The 16903-nt window shown below is 32.3% G+C and overlaps 3 protein-coding genes across 5 annotated transcripts; 2 read left to right on the top strand and 1 right to left on the bottom strand.

Moving 5' to 3' along the window:
• Positions 1 to 423: 423 nt before the first annotated feature.
• On the top strand, positions 424 to 2924 carry LOC100747403 (NF-kappa-B-repressing factor). Its single transcript, XM_003487827.3, has 7 exons — positions 424 to 855; positions 1385 to 1518; positions 1617 to 1863; positions 1960 to 2086; positions 2158 to 2324; positions 2386 to 2559; positions 2637 to 2924. Exons 1-7 carry the CDS (start codon positions 680 to 682, stop codon positions 2797 to 2799), a joined length of 1188 nt encoding a protein of 395 aa, XP_003487875.1. The 5' UTR covers positions 424 to 679; the 3' UTR covers positions 2800 to 2924.
• Positions 2925 to 3320: 396 nt separating this feature from the next.
• LOC100747599 (prohormone-4) lies at positions 3321 to 10941 on the bottom strand. 2 transcript variants are annotated; one of them, XM_012383057.3, is made up of 5 exons: positions 10784 to 10941; positions 10413 to 10719; positions 8118 to 8249; positions 7353 to 7505; positions 3321 to 7265 (listed from the first exon to the last, which is right to left on the bottom strand). In XM_012383057.3, exons 2-5 carry the CDS (start codon positions 10540 to 10542, stop codon positions 7072 to 7074), a joined length of 609 nt encoding a protein of 202 aa, XP_012238480.1. In that variant the 5' UTR covers positions 10543 to 10719; positions 10784 to 10941; the 3' UTR covers positions 3321 to 7071. The 2 variants fall into 2 exon arrangements, with proteins under 2 accessions (XP_012238480.1, XP_033175550.1); XM_033319659.1 differs by having other exon boundaries at positions 10413 to 10652; positions 10757 to 10938.
• LOC100747722 (syndetin) lies at positions 9588 to 16454 on the top strand. Of its 2 annotated transcripts, none has more exons than XM_012383045.3 (9): positions 9588 to 9647; positions 12968 to 13483; positions 13555 to 14237; positions 14304 to 14682; positions 14764 to 15054; positions 15129 to 15599; positions 15679 to 15800; positions 15864 to 16053; positions 16125 to 16454. In XM_012383045.3, exons 1-9 carry the CDS (start codon positions 9594 to 9596, stop codon positions 16233 to 16235), a joined length of 2817 nt encoding a protein of 938 aa, XP_012238468.1. In that variant the 5' UTR covers positions 9588 to 9593; the 3' UTR covers positions 16236 to 16454. The 2 variants fall into 2 exon arrangements, with proteins under 2 accessions (XP_012238468.1, XP_012238469.1); XM_012383046.3 differs by lacking the exon at positions 9588 to 9647 and adding an exon at positions 12338 to 12750.
• Positions 16455 to 16903: the final 449 nt, after the last annotated feature.

Raw genomic sequence — 16903 nt, forward strand, 5'->3', positions numbered from 1 at the left:
AGCATTTTGCATTAATTACATAGGACATCTAAGCTATGCTGTGGTTACAAGATGTAACGGTATAAATTAGAATATTTGAAAAGGAGGACTAACGCATTGCATGCGAATGAGACTGCAGTATCTGAGAATAAGAAAATAGCGTTATGATGTAAAGTAGTTCCCGAATAACGCCACCCTTCGGCAAATTTGTAAATTATTGTCATGAAGCAGAAAATAAACTAATACCAATACGTAGAAAATCGGAATGATATTATACATGAAATATTTTTGAGAGTTAAAGGCTCAATTTAATTCCTGAATAGTTCAAGAATTTGCTTTACAGACCGAAAAATTTGTTTTTTATTTTCCTCATAAAGAGATTAGTTCCATCTTTCCATCGCTAATCTTAATTAATTTCTTAAGTTCTAAGCTTTCCTAAGATCTCAAATCTATGTTACATTTTGTCCATGGTGTTATTGCTATGTAAGCCATTTTGCGATAATACATTATTTCTTAATATTGAAATTTTTAATTATATTTCTTTCTTGTAACGTATTTCACGTAAGTCAGACAAAAGCGTTTGAAATACTTTTAATAAGACATCTACATGAAAGTTTTGTGCAACTTGTAACAAATGTTACACATCCAGTGTGTTTATGTATAAATTTGTAATTTGTCATATAAAACGTGTGATATTGTGATGAAAATGAGCGGCGAGGATGATTGGGACGTAGAACGATATAAGACAGAACATGAATGTGACGAACATTGGGAACTTAGACGCAAATTTCTTTTAGCTCATAAGGATAAATTTCCAGAAGATGAACTTGTGTGTTTAGCTCAAGTATTTACAAACGTGGAATTGCTTGGTTGCAGGTAGTGTTTAATCTAAAATGTGATATCTATGTCTTATTAATTTGCAGTTTGTTTTATTATATGTTTGTATATTGTAACTCACAAAAGTATTCAAACCCATACTAGTCTTTTATAAATGTTATATGAAACATTTCCAAACTTCATTAACACTGTAAATGAGACTCGAGTATCATGATTATGTTGATAAAATTTCAAACAAATCTGGAAATATGCATAGATGCTACAAGATACAAGTATGAATTTTGCAAAAATTGTACAAGTATTTAAATAAGCAATTATTTATTGTATTAATAAGTCACAGTATTTAATGGGATCTATTTAGATATATCTAAGATGGCTATTCGTACTGCATACTATTTTTTTATCAATATATGTTCACAATAAATATATTGTATAACCTGTTCAATGAGATAAAGCAATAGACATAAACAAAACGTAATTACTGTGGGTGCAGTTATTAGCTGCCAATCGTTAGCTCAAATATTTTTATGAGTCGTTTTACATATATTTAAATAACATTTATTTTTAGATATCCTAAAGAGACGATGCAATTAATTGCAGAGTTAGCTCAAGATATTGTTGGTGAATATAGAGAAAAACGAAAAATTAAACTGCAAAGAAAAGTTGTGGAAGCTTCGGATGCTGCTAGTTCAAAGGTTAAAGGTATATCTAAGAGCTGTGAGTTCTACCATGTGCTGAGTATGAAAGAAGTGTAAGAAAACCTGTCCCTTAAGTGCATTTCTTAAAGAATAATTTTTTAGGAAGAATTGCTTCAACAGCGTCTTCTAATACAACCAAAACATCAGCACAATTACAAAACACAAAGTTATCACATAATTTATCATCTAATAAAGTACCTGTGAAACGAAGGAGATTGGAGGAGGCTCCATTTGGCGATATTGTTATAATAGAAAGGGTTGGAGATATACCACAAAATATACTTACTAATGCAGTCAGTGTGTCAGGTGGAAATTTAGAATGGAAATTTGATAAAATTAAGGACTCTTAGTATGTATACAGTATACATATATGTATCTTTTCCATTCCTTTCATTTTCCTCGTTCCTCAGGATTATCTTTCTATTTCTTTCTTTTTCTTTTATAGTAAATGTAATATTTTTATAAATTCGAAACTGTTAGCGGAAGGTTGTAGTTCTAACCAAAAGTCAGCGAAGAAAGAAGCATCCATTTCTGGATTACATGAACTACAGAAGTATTATTATACGATCAAGGTTTATAAAAAAGATTTGTTTTTATTTTCATATATATTGAGCTGCTACCAAAGCTTTATTTTAATGTTTAGATTAAACACAATATAAATAGGAATGCTAATGTAACTGCAACGACAATGACTACATTAAAAGATGACGCTATCTCTGATGACAATATTGGAAGAAAATTAATGAAATTAATGGGTTGGACTGGTGGTGGTCTTGGTAAATCACAACAGGGAATAGTAGAACCTGTTATGTAAGTATAATCTTCATTTTGTTTTGTAAAACATTTTAGAAATGGTACTTTTATATCTAAGGATTCAACAGCAAATGAGTAGGAAAGGTCTCGGATTAAAGCAAAATTCTTGCTCTGCAAAAGATTTAAGAAATAAATGTAAAGACATCATGAGAAAGTACCTTTCAGGTGACATGAGAAATGATTTAGTATTTTCTGTCGATTTTACAAGTGACGAAAGAGCAATAATCCATCAGTAAGTGCGTTAATGCAATTTTTCGAAATAATCAGTTGGATTAAAAATATTAAGTATGCGTTCCAATTTCTTTATAGGATTGCAAGACAACTCGGTTTAAGGTCGCATAGTTATGGTCCCAAAAATGAACGAACATTAATAGTTTCCCGAAAAATAGACCCACAAGACCTAGTCGAGGAATTAAAAAATTTTGGGGGTAATACTAACAAATATCAGTTAATCGAGCCAACTGGACTGTAAATAAAATAATAAGCTTATCTTTCCATATATCATATAAATTTTATGCTTAGATATAAATACCAGTTGCAATAAATCTATGTATTTTATGAAAATTAAATTGAAATATATAATTCAAAACATGCATTGTACTAATACTGTTAATATTATTTTTATATCTAATTTTTATTATGTAGACTTATTATTCAAATAAAATATTCCATCAAAGAAATTAAATCTAAGATATTTTGTTGCTTTATTTATTACGTAATAGGTAATTTTCTAAGAGTGTCTTAATAGTTGGGAAAAATATTGCTATTGCACAATTCCATGAAATTCTGATTCTCCGAATGCATCCTCTTTCTCAAAAAAAGTTCCTTGGACCAATTTTGATTTCGATGTTCATTCAGTAGAAAAAAGAAGAAGTTTTTATGAAAGCAGAAATAGAATTAATTTAATGGTTACAATAATTACGAAAGATATATATATATATATGTATATATATATATATATATGTGGTCAGGTACAATTTCAATTTCGTGAAATAAAACTGAAGAAACGTTTACTTTATTTAATGATGTTCGCGCGCTGAACTTATTTCCAAGAACATTGTATTCTGTTTTAATTAATAGAAGTACAAAACTTTAAGAAGCAAGATCGCTTACAAGTGTATGGTACGTCGCAGTTGCCGTATAATAAGAATGCTTTGGCAGTAGAACAATCAGAAGTCGAAAGTAACATAGATACAAAGGCGTGTGATTTTTTTTTTATTACATTATCACATTCTTTAAACCTCGATAACTAAGATGGTCAAAGTGTTATTATATGTATACGTGTATGCGCTGTACACCTCATCGACTGGCAGAAACATCCGATAATGCTTGTTCACGCTACGTTACATATTCTGCGAACAAAAACTCCATTAAAAAAAATATTCTTTTTTTTTCATTTTTAAATATTCTCTGCTACTAATTAAAAATGCAACATCCCTTTTTTCATTTTATATGGTAATCCTTTTAATTGAATATTATGGACGGATTATGTAGATATGTTCTGTTACAATGGTTTACAATTTGTCTAATATGCTTTATTAAAATAAATCCTACATTCAATTAAACTACTATTAGTAAAACTGTACTATACTGATTAATAAAAATATCATAGAATAATATAATGACAAATATATATATATGTATATCTAGTACTTAAAATACATTATTAACGAAACACAGATGAAACGTGATGGATTGTCTTTGGTTTAAATCATATGGAAGAAGCAAATTGATGATTATTCGCTGTAAAGAATAGAGAGAAGACGTGGCATGTACAAGCATTTTAGAGCCCGTCGCTTGAAAGCGATGGAAATATACCGCGCCGCGCATTGTACGTGTTGAATTTATTAATTTCAATTACCACCGGAGATGAACGGTCTTATCTTAAATATAACACGTCAAAATTGAGAATAAAGGGAAAGGAGGAGAGGAGAGGATTTAGAAAGGATCAAGGCGTTCACGAAGCGGAGATTCGAAACGCCTTGATCCTTTAAAAAATGTCTCGATACCTAAAGCTTACACAAACTTCCCTCGGAATTTTGTCTTCGGTCCAGGCCCTACTTTGGACCGTAATTGATATCTAGAGGGAATGTTACACATCTCTCTTTTCATCATTTTTTCTTCGCTTTTCTTTTATATATCAAAATAATATATATCTACTATCTGATAAAAGTGACTCCTCTGTTGATATGTAATTATATATATAGACTTATTTATTATTAATTAGATGATATATCATTGGTTGACTAGAAGATATTACGCTTAATAGATAGAGATGCATTTCATCATTATACCGAAGTCTCTCCAGAGTGAAGCCACGTTTAATCGTTCTCCGTATTTGATATGTATTTATAGTTTCGAAATTTCACAAGGGAACTTTATCGTTAAAACTCGCAACCTATTCTTTCTCAAATTCTAAAAAGACTAAAATAGAGAACTAGCTTTCAGAGAGAATTCGGCATTCATCTCCAAATTACATTACTGATATGTATCTATATTGATATGTTGTGTTGCGTTACCGTAATGAAAATATTAATACATCAGAGCATTGTATACTTGTTTCGTCATCATCGTCATCATCATCGTCCTCATATTCATATTCTTAAGTAAAGGACGCGTTATACCCTGAAGGAACGCGATACGATGCTCGGTTTGTACCTGCTTCGCTTCTCATGTTTAAAATAGATATAATATATGTATATGTAGATTTTTATATACATATACGTGTATAGGTGTGTACATGTACATGTATGTATAATTGTATGTATTCTTTGATATAAATCATTCGTATATTTATACTGTACTAAAGATCGATCGTTCGAGTAGCAAGAAATTTATATTCCTCTATAACGTGACTCATAAATTAAATTAACAGAAACGTAATTAATCGAGATAATCTTGTTTGTCATTTCGCATTGATTTTTCTCTGAACGAAGTCAGAATTTATATCTTGTGTCGCAGTAGCATTCTAACAGAAACAGTCGATAAAGATCGCATGTAAGTAGAAAAATCGATTCAAAGTCCTTCTGATTGTTGGAGGTTTTTGCATCGATCTTCCCGTATTACATATTACACCAGAGCAATGTGAGCATGTGAAAACGCGTGTGTTTTACAATATTACAAGATACACGATTAAATCATACTGAGCGGTTTAACAAAATACCTTTAGATGCGAATCAGGCTTGTCTACGTATTTCCGTTCGGTCCGTATCGACGAGGGTTAATCGTATACAAGCATTTCATTCAAGTAAAACCAACGGTAACTATTATACTCTATAGAAAGAGATACTTACAGATTCTTAATCATGTTCTAATCGTTCCCTTGTACTTCAAGTATCAAAGCAACTTCTCTCGAGTATATAATGGAAGAGGTATTATTTGAGATTTTTCTGATTGTCCCTCACTTATTTATCTGTGGGTAATAGTATATCTTGTAACGTTCTGTGAAATATTAATTAATCTAAATGTTAGCCGGCGAGATATTGGTGCAAAATCTAGAAACATCTGAACCTCGATACGACGAGAAACTGAAATCCGTAGAAGGACCTTTATACGTGGTACTGTACCAGCAGTAATTATCCGGTTTTATAAGCATGTAGAAATGCGATAGATAACGTGTGTGTGTGTGTGTGTGTGTGTGTGTGTGTGTATGTTTGTGTGTGTGTGTGTGTTGTACACAAAAATTTCTGTAGCGAAAAACACATGCAGTGTTCCAGCTGCTAGACAGGTCTCGCATCATGCATGAGTTTATGTACGTCGCTATCTCCAATATCACGAATATTAGCCACCAAAGCACAGCTTCGGTAATGTAATAAAATACGAGTAGAATGGGAGTCTGACAATGTAGTAAAATCAAATTCCATTAATTATTCGTTTCTTGTATGCTGCGCCAGGCACGAAATTACAAAAGCAAAAGTAAATCTTAAAACGCGTTCCTAGTTTGGATCTTTCTGAAATCGTTAATTAGTAATTAGAATATTACATACATATCGTTAAAACGGAATAAACTAATTTATAAACGAAATATCTAAATGTTTCCTCTCTTCGTTCTCATATGATTCTTCGTGCCTCGAATGACGATTGCATGTCGACGACGTCACGTTAGTCACGGAAACAAAGCGACAATTAATTAGTATCGATCGTAGATTACACGACGTCGAATAGAATGTTCCAGTAAAATATGTATAATTAATGGGTTTGGTAATCACAAAGCTCTCGTATCGCCTCCATACGCGACCATCCTATTCACCGTCAAACATTGCCATCGTTTCTTCAATTCATCTTTCTCGTTTTTAATTCTACGAAATATGTGTAAAAAGTAGAACGTTTATTGGAGTAAAACGCGTGCCCATTGCAGCGCGAAAATGAGTGACGTCGCATCGATAAAGGTGCACAGATATACAAACATCGACCCTTGACATTTAAGGAAAGTTTAAACATTCAGTACTCCCATGCCTCTCGGTAACGATAGATATCTTCCCCACTTATCTCGGTGCTCACTCGACGTGTTTTTTGAAAAGTAAAGAGAGGAATAAGATGACACCGAAAGAAAGCGACAAGGAAACTTGAAATGGAGGAAGAGGAGAAGAAAAGGGATGGGAAAAAGGAGGAAAGACGTAGGCGGCGATCATTTCGCAAAGGAGACTTGCCAAAGAATCTTTCAAAGCGATAGGATAGTGCGATTGTAATACGATACAGCCAATGTTATAGCGCCTCCGCCGTGACGTTCCAAGAAAATGCCAATTCAGTCGAGAAAACCGGTTTTGACGAGCTTTTCCAGGAAAAACTTCACGTCCCCCAGCTCTGAGTCCTTGATACCGATCGATTTCAACATGCCTAAATCGCCATTCTCCACCGCCATAAACACAGAGCGCAAGTGTTCCAAATCGGAGCGCATTAGATGCAAGGCTGCACCAAAATCTTCGATCGTCTGAGATTCTACGAATTAGAATTTATCTTTTTTCAAATTTAATGCTCCAAATTTATTTTAGATCGATTTATCTTTATGAGAATTATAGTAATTACCAGAAAGCGCTATAGCAACTGCATTCACGCCACCAAGAGGCTTTAGCGTATCCCGTGCCTTGGTCCCAAACAATTTCTCGAGATAATTTGGACCGTGACTTGCCAACAACGACTGCAGGAAACTAGCAGTCTCCTCTACCGGTGGTCTTTTTGCTAAAACAAGCAACAAAACGTTTTACCCGAACATTGCATGAATATACGTAACATTTGTTAACATTGATCCTGGTTCTTTCTTCAACTACATATACAACTCTATACAAATTATACAAATTTACATCTATATCTATATATCACAGTAATCATTTCCTATTCGTACAACTTTATAGCTAGGGAACAGAGAATCGATGTTAGAACTCGAAAGATAATAGGTTCGATCTAGTGATCATATAGTCTGCTAATAGATAGGTAGCCGGACAGTAGTTAGGGACGAATATAAATCAGACGTCTGATACACCCGAAGCTCGATACGTTTCTGCCACATGGAAACTTCCTCGTAACCTTGTTCCTATTTCATTGTTGTGTGAGACGAGTTCCCTGAATTAGTCTCCTCTGTTTAATAGAAGTTATAATCTTTTCTTTAACGGGAAATTAGCAACATTCTATCTGTTAACACTAAAAGAAAATGGAGAAAGAGAAAGAAAGAAGACAGAGAAATAAAATAATGTTTAAATAGGAAACAAAGAAATATGTGTAAATGAATACAAGATGAAAATGTTGTTACAGTATAGACGGTAATAGAATCAATTAAGGGACAGGAAATTTTACCAGCTGTGCATAAACGTGAATCTTCGTCGTATCCATCTTGACAGTCGGGAGCTCCGTCACAGAGATACTGAATCGAGATACATATACCCTCTCCTGGACACTTGAATGGCTCGTAGGGACGGCAAGCATCTCCTGTAACATTGAATTATCACTAAAATAATAATAATAAGAATAATGATTTTTTTTATTTTTATAACTATTTTATACCTGCTATCATAAAACTTTTATTTTGTAAAATATGTAATATACGTACATAAGATACACAAGTTGTATAGTATAATATATATGGAATTTATAGCATGTACGTAAGCGTCCATCAAATACAATAGTTCACAAAAGTATTGGGACAATTACCATAGAAAATGTTTACGTATATATTATATATTATAAAATATTTTGAAATTTCATTAGTACTGTAATGAGATACGACGATCACAATTATATTAGTAAAATTTTAATAAATCTAGAAATATATATAGAAAATACAAGATACGTAATATATTCATAAAATATGTTTACAAGTGTTCCAATACTTTTGTGAGAAACTGTACATGCCTGTTCCATGTCGCGTGCGATTCGTGTTGAATATCACATATACATACATATGATCATATACAAGAGCACGCGCGTATATGATTGCAGTGTGCGCGTGTGCATTAACTTTGTAAGTGGCAATGCCCAAATTAGAATACATAGTCACCAATAATTGGTGGTTGCCAGGGCGGCTGATATTGACCGAGCAATATAACATGTATTATTTAACCCTGCTACAATTTTCGAATCTTTACATCCAAACAGAAAGTCTTCTAACGTTCCAAGAGAAACGTTAGTGTAAAATTAAAATAATAAATTACGTATATTAGCTGTATATATTTTTGAAATATTCTTTACTGAAATTACAAAATTTTTTAACGATACAAAGAAACCATGCAAATGGGAAAATGATTGAAGGAACGTAGCAAAGTTAAAATTGATCTAATTCTTTTACGTTCTTCCTCTCATTTTCGTGCAAATTGCATTTTTCTAACGTTAAAAGATATGCCAAATTTAAACCAAATATGAAAAAATTCTTATTGGTATGCATGATTTCTAGCGTTAACATTTTTTTAGGATATTAGAATTCCTTTCTGTTTGCTGAAATATGAATAAGATTGAAATATGAAAATTTAAGGATCGCAGCAAAAATTGATAAAAAATCGCTTTATTGGAAAATAAGGGTACGTGCAAATGTGTATGTACATACTTTTCGCAGCCACTGTAAGTTGCAGAAACGACGTAATTCGAGTTCGCAACAAGTTGTTAACTACGAGGAACTTCACGCTGTTTATTGCTCAAAGGAATTTGCCATTGATAAAGTAACGCTTATTGCTGGCGTCGATTACCACGTTGCGTTGAATAAACCACGGACAGAGGCCGTGTCACGAAGATGAATCGTGATGCGCTTAATGTACCACGTGGATTCAAATTGCCACTTCAATGTTGTTATCCATCGACACAATGGACCGTCGTATCAAGATTAAAATGTACACGGTATGTATTGCAGAGTTTGGGTAAATGGTAGATATTACTTTACAAAGAAAATGGATCACTATCGATATCTATTTTATATGTACGTTCGTGAATCGTTCTAACTATTATACAAGAACGAAGAAATGGTTAGAATTCTGCTTATCCGTATTTCGTGTATACGAACAAGTTAATTTGTAGTTGCTATGGTTGAGAATATCTTGTAATGAACATACATATGCACTTATGTGTTTGTGTCGAAACTAGATTATGGAAAGAACAATTGAATATGATACAGAGGCAACTCAATGAAGCTCAACTTCGGTTTTTTTAAATATTAGATCTATTATAGGAACTACATAACGACAGATGAAAGGAACATCATAGGAACTGTTCTATAGTTTGATATGCTCGGATAAACGGAATTCTTCCAAAATCTTCTCTTTTTAATTTTTTAACATACATATCTCATTTTCACTTCTCGTTACGCGATACTATATGATCCGATTCGAGATATGACAGTTGCAACCGGTAACGAAAATTCTTTACGGTCGTGTTTGAAAACATGGATCCATAACACCTATCTTTCTATATACATAAATGTGTAAAACTAGTTATATAAAGCAAACAACACGTAAAATAAACTATACAGCTAGTTATCGACTACTACGAATTCTATGGACTAAACAAAGGTGTAACTCTAAGAAAATGTGTTGACTAAGAAAATCAAGGTTGCATATGTCCACGATTATTGGGAAACTTGAAAAACGGCCACGATTATTCGCTTACCTGTACGTTTGGTATTGAAGTGACCATAAAATCGACTTAAGTCGATCGCCATGATAGCACGAGGGAAAATAACGCAAACACTCAGGGCGAGGCTAAGCGCAGCCACGCTAGTGCAGAACCTCTGAACCATTCTCAGCAGACAGACGGTTAGACTATACTCTCAAGAGACGAACGTGTTTCACTTCGCGACCTTCCCTTTTTGTTATAACCCTGAGTACAGGAACACAGATGAACTACCCTTTATTAACAAGAGAACAAGTCAGACTTCTTCGCTTCTTTCTCCAGCTGTGAGATACCGTACGATATGCTGTAATCAAAGTAACGATCGTTGTCGAAACACTGACCCCTTCAAATGGAACAGATACACGTACGCAAAGAAGGATACTTTATTCCGCTTCACTCTTTCTTCCTCTCTTTTGACTTTTTCTAATTTTCACAGCCACCCACCGTCTCTTTTCGACACCGAGTGGCTGGCGCGTGACGCGGGGTGCACAAGCACTGTGAACACACCTGCGTATATACCATATACCATATATCTCATACCAACTACATATTATACCCCCTCACCCCGCTACCCTTAACAATCTCAAGCTAGGTAGTGGGGAGTACGCAGGAAGACGTTTGACCAATCACACAACAGGTCTCGCTAGCCGCGGCCAATCGAAATCAGCGAGATCGAATGTTCTACCCTGGAACACCTACGCGACCCTTTTCTACCACGTCGCATCGATTTCAACTCCCTTGTACCCGTACGTAACTTTTGTTTATCGTCGTTATAACGTTGCGTTTACGCCAGCAGAATAGCATGGCTACCACTACTGCCACCCTTGGGAACCGGGGTATATAAACGTTCATGGAATTTTTAGGAATATAATACCGTTTAATGGAATTAACACACAACCCATAACAACTCCTGGAAATTTCGTCGTCCATGAACCAATCTTCCTACCCTGATACCTACGTTTCTCCTTTACTTCACGAATCGCTTATGTGCGTAATAGTAGCAAACGTAGCTTCGAAATTTGCTAAGAGTTTCTATGTCGTGTTGTAGAATTAAAGATACATATATGAAAATTTAAGAAGGGATACGAAAAGAATTTAATACAGTTCTAATTATTATTTGTTTCGTATCTTGAATGGATTAAATAAATTTTACTTGTATTATTCATATAAATTATGTATAGATATAAAATTCTGGCGTATTTAAAGGACAAAGGCTTTCACAAAATTAAGATTGTAAGAACTAGTGAAACAGTAAATCACTGTTCAGCCTGCTATAGTGTAATATGTAATGTATCTGTATGATTATTATGCATATGTATGATGTATGATATATATATATATATATATCATACATATATATATATATATATATACAATATCAAACATGACTTGTTAAAGGGCAAATTATTATATACTTTTATTATTTAAAAGATTATATCAGATTATATGTAATAATTTATGTAATACAAATATGTAATACAAAGTATCTTCCAGTTATAAAGTGAAACACATTGTGCATAATGATTATATTTGCGAAGAAAAAAGTTATAAATTATGGTCGTAAAAGAAATTTGAAAAATAAAATATGGTTTATTGAGAATGGCTGTTTTAACGTGGTTCTTAACTGGAGCTACGTATCTCCCTCAGTAGAAGAGGTCAACTATAACGTAGCCTCCGTAGTCTACAAGTATTAAATCTTGATTATGAAAGATCTTTTTACTTCCAAGAAAATATCCTAAAATTGTATCAGATCTTTCACTGAAATATTTAAATAAAGTTAACCTTTTTGTTTACTATGTAAATTACAAATACATACATATATTACTTTTAAATAACTCGTATAACAATTTAGAGTTTCTCCACATAATAAATTAGTATTATTAATCGCTTTCTTTATTGTTTCATTTTTTTCATGTAACAATAATATTAGTTATATATCTGCTATTATTATGTTTGGGAATAAAGAAGGACCACAAATTGAAGGAAAGAATTAGTATTGTTTGAAATTGCAATATTTAAAAATCTATTGTTGATAATACCTATAATTCGCGCGGAAACTTCATACCGAACATAACCTGAAAAGATATTGATATACATATGTGATTCAAGTATACGTAATGTGTAAGCATGTATACGCAATAGATCTGATATACTTACAAGATGGGGTTAATTAAGTAATTACGGAGAAATGCGAATATTAATTACTATACCAATTGAATGGATAGAAACAGCAAGATATCGAGTAAATAGATGAAAATGTATTTTACTGAATTTTGAAGAAATTTATAGTATGGAGGACTTAAAATGTAAATTTTTCGATCTTATTAACAAGCAGGTAAATAAATTTGTATTAAAATTTTACGTTTAAATATCTTGTATTGCAATGTAATTGTAAATACAACTTTTCCTCTATTCGAGTTATGCTTTAGGTTATGTTGTACTACATTTGTATCTTTATAAACTTTCAAATGAAATACTTTGTTAACTTTTAAGAGAAAAACTGTTCTAGGGTAAACTGATACAGTGTATTTGTTTTTTCTATTGTTATTCAGAATACAACCAAAATTCCATTAATGGGTTTACATCCAGATCTACTTAATCCATCAGAATCTCAGAAATCAGATGATATACAATCAGAAGCTGACCAATCAACAGAAAGTGAACCTATCCCTGATCAAGACATATTAGAATCTATAGAAGAGATTTATTTTAATACAGACCATAATTTTGATCCTTGTAGACACGAATTGGAGAAGTTACCAAAGGTGTTGCAATCTAAAGAAATTGAAAAATGTTACAAGAAACTGAAACAGCAACATCAAGTTGTTTCTAAGAAAGTTCTACAACTTATATTACAAAAGCAGAATGCTTGTAACAAAGAGTTTGAAAAAATTTTACTGATACAAGAACAATTACAGGATGTGTTAGAAATTTGCAGAATGGGAAGAGCAGATTTAAAATTAGCTGAAAGGCAATTTACTACAGCTAGTTTAGGAATATTAGCAAATTATCAAAAAAGGCAGATCATAGAAGAATTATTGAATAATTTAAATACTATCAAGACATTGGTAAGCTCATTTGACTTATATTTATTTACTTGATGAAGCAATAATGGATTAATTATTATAATACTTTGTAGCAACGTACAGGAGATAGATTACAGGAGTTATTAAATGAAAAAAATTATCCCAGAGCAATCTCGTTACTTTTAGAATGTCAAAGTGCTGCACAGACATATAAACATTTCCATTGTATTGCTGCTTTAAATGGAAAATTACAGGATATTTTAGAACAAGCAGAGGAAGCCTTGGATGTTACACTATCAAAGATGTGCACGCAATTCGATGTAACAATATATACGTCTATTCAAGAAGCTTATACTCTATTAGGAAAAACTCAATCTGCGATGGATCAGTTGCATATGCATTTTACTGCTGCAATTCACAATACTGCTTTTGCAGCTGTTCATTCGTATGCGGGCGGAGATACAAAGAGACAATATAAACAACTTTGTCAATCAGTGCCCCGGGAAAGTTGCATTATTTGTCTAACAGAATTATGTAAATCATTGTGGACAATATTAAGCTCTTATTATTTGGTAGTAAATTGGCATAACACACAAGAAAATAAAGTTAAACTTAAAGCTGATGTAAAAGATTTAGAAGAGACTTTTAGCAAACAATATGTGAAGCATAAATTAGAAAACAGTATGATTCGTATATGGCACGACGTTGAAATGAAGATTTCGATATTTTTAATGAACGCTGATTTAACTTACATTAAATTTGAGCAATTTGTTCAAGTTTTAGGTATAGTTAACAGGTAAATGCTTAACAGTGGTTTTACGTATTAATTTACGTATACTGTATTAACAAAAAATAATTACAGATTAATGGAAATTGGGGAGGAGTTATGTGGTTTTAAGTCAGAAAATCTGCAAGAATCTATAAGGAAGCAATCATTGTCATATTTTTCTCATTATCATGCATCGAGACTAGATGAACTCAGGATATTTTTAGAAAACGATGGGTGGGAATTGTGCCCCGTGAAATCGAATTTTGTGGCAACTCAGTTACAGGAATTTAAGAGTTTAAAACCATCGCTAAACAGTTGTAAAGTATGGAACAATTTTGATAACTCTAATATTGGTGAAAATGATAATCCTATAAGTATAGAGTGGATTCAGAAATATTTAGAAGGGGGGTCATCGCCATTCTCTATAGGTCTAGATGATACCATGGACGAAGATATTTTGATAAGTAATGAAGTACGATATTTGATTTAGGAATATTTTATTGTCCTTATACTAATTGGCAATATAATATACAAAATAATCTGTATTAAACAGGATAATCCTCCAGAATATTTTTCGGATGAATCGGACGATGATATCCCTGATGAATTAAAACACGAATACGTTGATGATTCAGATCATGTTAAAACAAATAAAAAAAAGTGTAAACTAAAACAATCAGGGCCCATGGTTACAAACACAACACTAAGTATATTGCGCATTTGTGGAAAGTATTTGCAAATGTCTAGATTATTACGATCAATCGCAGTTACGGTTATACAAAGTATGATACAGTTTTACGAGTTATGTTTTTATACTGTACATTTATTCTTTACTTCAGATTTGGTAAGTCTTGTTTATTAGTTACTTTTCTATTAAGATATTAACTTAGTGCTAAGAAATAATATTCTTTCCCACAGCAAATAAATAGTGATTCTTTATATAGTCCAAAATTGAAACTATCTCTAGCAAGAATTAAGGAGAATTTAATCATTTGTGAAAATGATACGGAAGATAACATTAAATTAAATTCCGATAAAGTACGACAGCCACAGCTCTCTTCCATTGTAAATTTATCGCAACCGGAAAAGCTTCACGGTTTGACTGAACGTGTCGTAGGAGTGGAATCTCTAATATTTTTGGGTCGTCAATACGAAAGTTTGAAGCCATACTTGGAACATCTTATTGGTGCTAGCCCACAACGTGGTTTCCTTCACCAATTTTATATGCAAACAATAGCATCGAGCACGGATTTAAGGAAACCGGTATATATGGCGGTTGCATCTCGAGCATTTGATGTTTCAAATATTTTAAATTTAATGAATAAAGTTAATTGGGAGGTGACTGACGTTATGTCTCAACATAGTGGGTATATTGATGCATTACTTCAGGTATTTATTTTAAGCACAAATATAAATTTTAACTTCGCTTGCACTGGCACTTGCACTTAAGAAATTTTTTCTTTTGTAGGAAATATATATATTAAATGAAAGATTGAAAAACATCGGAAGTTGTCTTCCTTTAGCGGACGATGTATATAACGCTGTCTGGGAAAATGTGGCACATCTAATAACTCATACATTAGTAGAGGGGTATGTTACTTTTTTACTTACAATCTTTTTATCTTATTTACTTATATCTATTCTCTATTACAGATTTTCTAATGCTAAAAAATGTTCGAACGGTGGCAGAGCACTAATGCAACTCGATTTTACGCAATTGAAATCGAAGTTTGAGACATTGACTTCTTTAAGGCCAATGCCTCACAGAGAATATGTTGAATTATATATTAAAGCTTACTATCTTCCAGAAAATAGTTTGGAAGAATGGATAAGGGAACACAAGGTATTTAAGATTATATGTTATCTAACTATGATATTCTTATTTATTATTAACGTATTTTATTTATCTTGCAGGAATATTCTGTGAAACATTTAATTGGCATAGTTTCTTCAGCTTGTCAAAATAATAAAAAAACTCGTCAGCGTCTAATTGCATTCATAGAAGAACAACGGCCTAGTAGATAGCATAGGTCTATATATTATAATACGTCTCAAGATTATATCGAAATAGGAATTGCATAAAGGACGAATTTTTAGGAATAATTTGAAAAGAGGAAAATGAAAAGGATATATTTTCTTCGTGTACATATTCGGGAACTTTTACTATATCACTAAAGTAAGCAAGCTCATTTAAAAACTCTTTAATTTTTTCGACACTTTTGTTTACTCAGTGCACGGATTAAATCCATCGATATGGGCCCTTAAAAGGATGTTAGTTCGTAAAATTGAAAGTATGTGATAAAGTACGAAATTGTTAATTTTGATGTATGTCAATACAATGTAAGTAATATTGGCTAAAGGAATCTCATATTGAAATTTAGAGTTGCAATCAAATTCATAGAGTATTATTATTACAATTAACAATTACAAACACTTCACATTATGTGAATGATATATATACATATATATATATATATATATTAATAATTATATATATATATATATATATAGTTAATTATTCAGATCTATTACAGCATTGTCGAAAGTCTGAATAAAAAATATCTGCACTTTGAATCTCAAAGAAGGAATTTAATGTTATTGGATCTGTTGATAAAAAAATTTTGCTCGTCTCGAGCCTTTTCACTCAATCATTGTAAAGCAAGGTGTACATAATTTTATTTCATATTCATTTT

The sequence above is a fragment of the Bombus impatiens genome, unplaced genomic scaffold, assembly GCF_000188095.3.
Source record: "Bombus impatiens unplaced genomic scaffold, BIMP_2.2 scf_0203, whole genome shotgun sequence".
In the NCBI taxonomy this organism is placed as follows: domain Eukaryota; kingdom Metazoa; phylum Arthropoda; class Insecta; order Hymenoptera; family Apidae; genus Bombus; species Bombus impatiens.

Bases quoted from the DNA above. Each gene is read 5' to 3' on its own strand.
- LOC100747403 (XM_003487827.3), top strand. From the start codon at position 680: ATGAAAATGAGCGGCGAGGATGATTGGGACGTAGAACGATATAAGACA. The intron at 2,087-2,157 runs GTTTATAAAAAA...TTTAATGTTTAG, and splicing joins AGTATTATTATACGATCAAG to ATTAAACACAATATAAATAG. The intron at 2,560-2,636 runs GTAAGTGCGTTA...ATTTCTTTATAG, and splicing joins GAAAGAGCAATAATCCATCA to GATTGCAAGACAACTCGGTT.
- LOC100747722 (XM_012383045.3), top strand. From the start codon at position 9,594: ATGTTGTTATCCATCGACACAATGGACCGTCGTATCAAGATTAAAATG. The intron at 9,648-12,967 runs GTATGTATTGCA...ATTGTTATTCAG, and splicing joins TCAAGATTAAAATGTACACG to AATACAACCAAAATTCCATT. The intron at 16,054-16,124 runs GTATTTAAGATT...TTTATCTTGCAG, and splicing joins AATGGATAAGGGAACACAAG to GAATATTCTGTGAAACATTT.
- LOC100747599 (XM_012383057.3), bottom strand. From the start codon at position 10,542: ATGGTTCAGAGGTTCTGCACTAGCGTGGCTGCGCTTAGCCTCGCCCTG. The intron at 7,506-8,117 runs GTAAAATTTCCT...TGCTTGTTTTAG, and splicing joins TTCACGTTTATGCACAGCTG to CAAAAAGACCACCGGTAGAG. The intron at 7,266-7,352 runs GTAATTACTATA...TCTAATTCGTAG, and splicing joins AGTTGCTATAGCGCTTTCTG to AATCTCAGACGATCGAAGAT.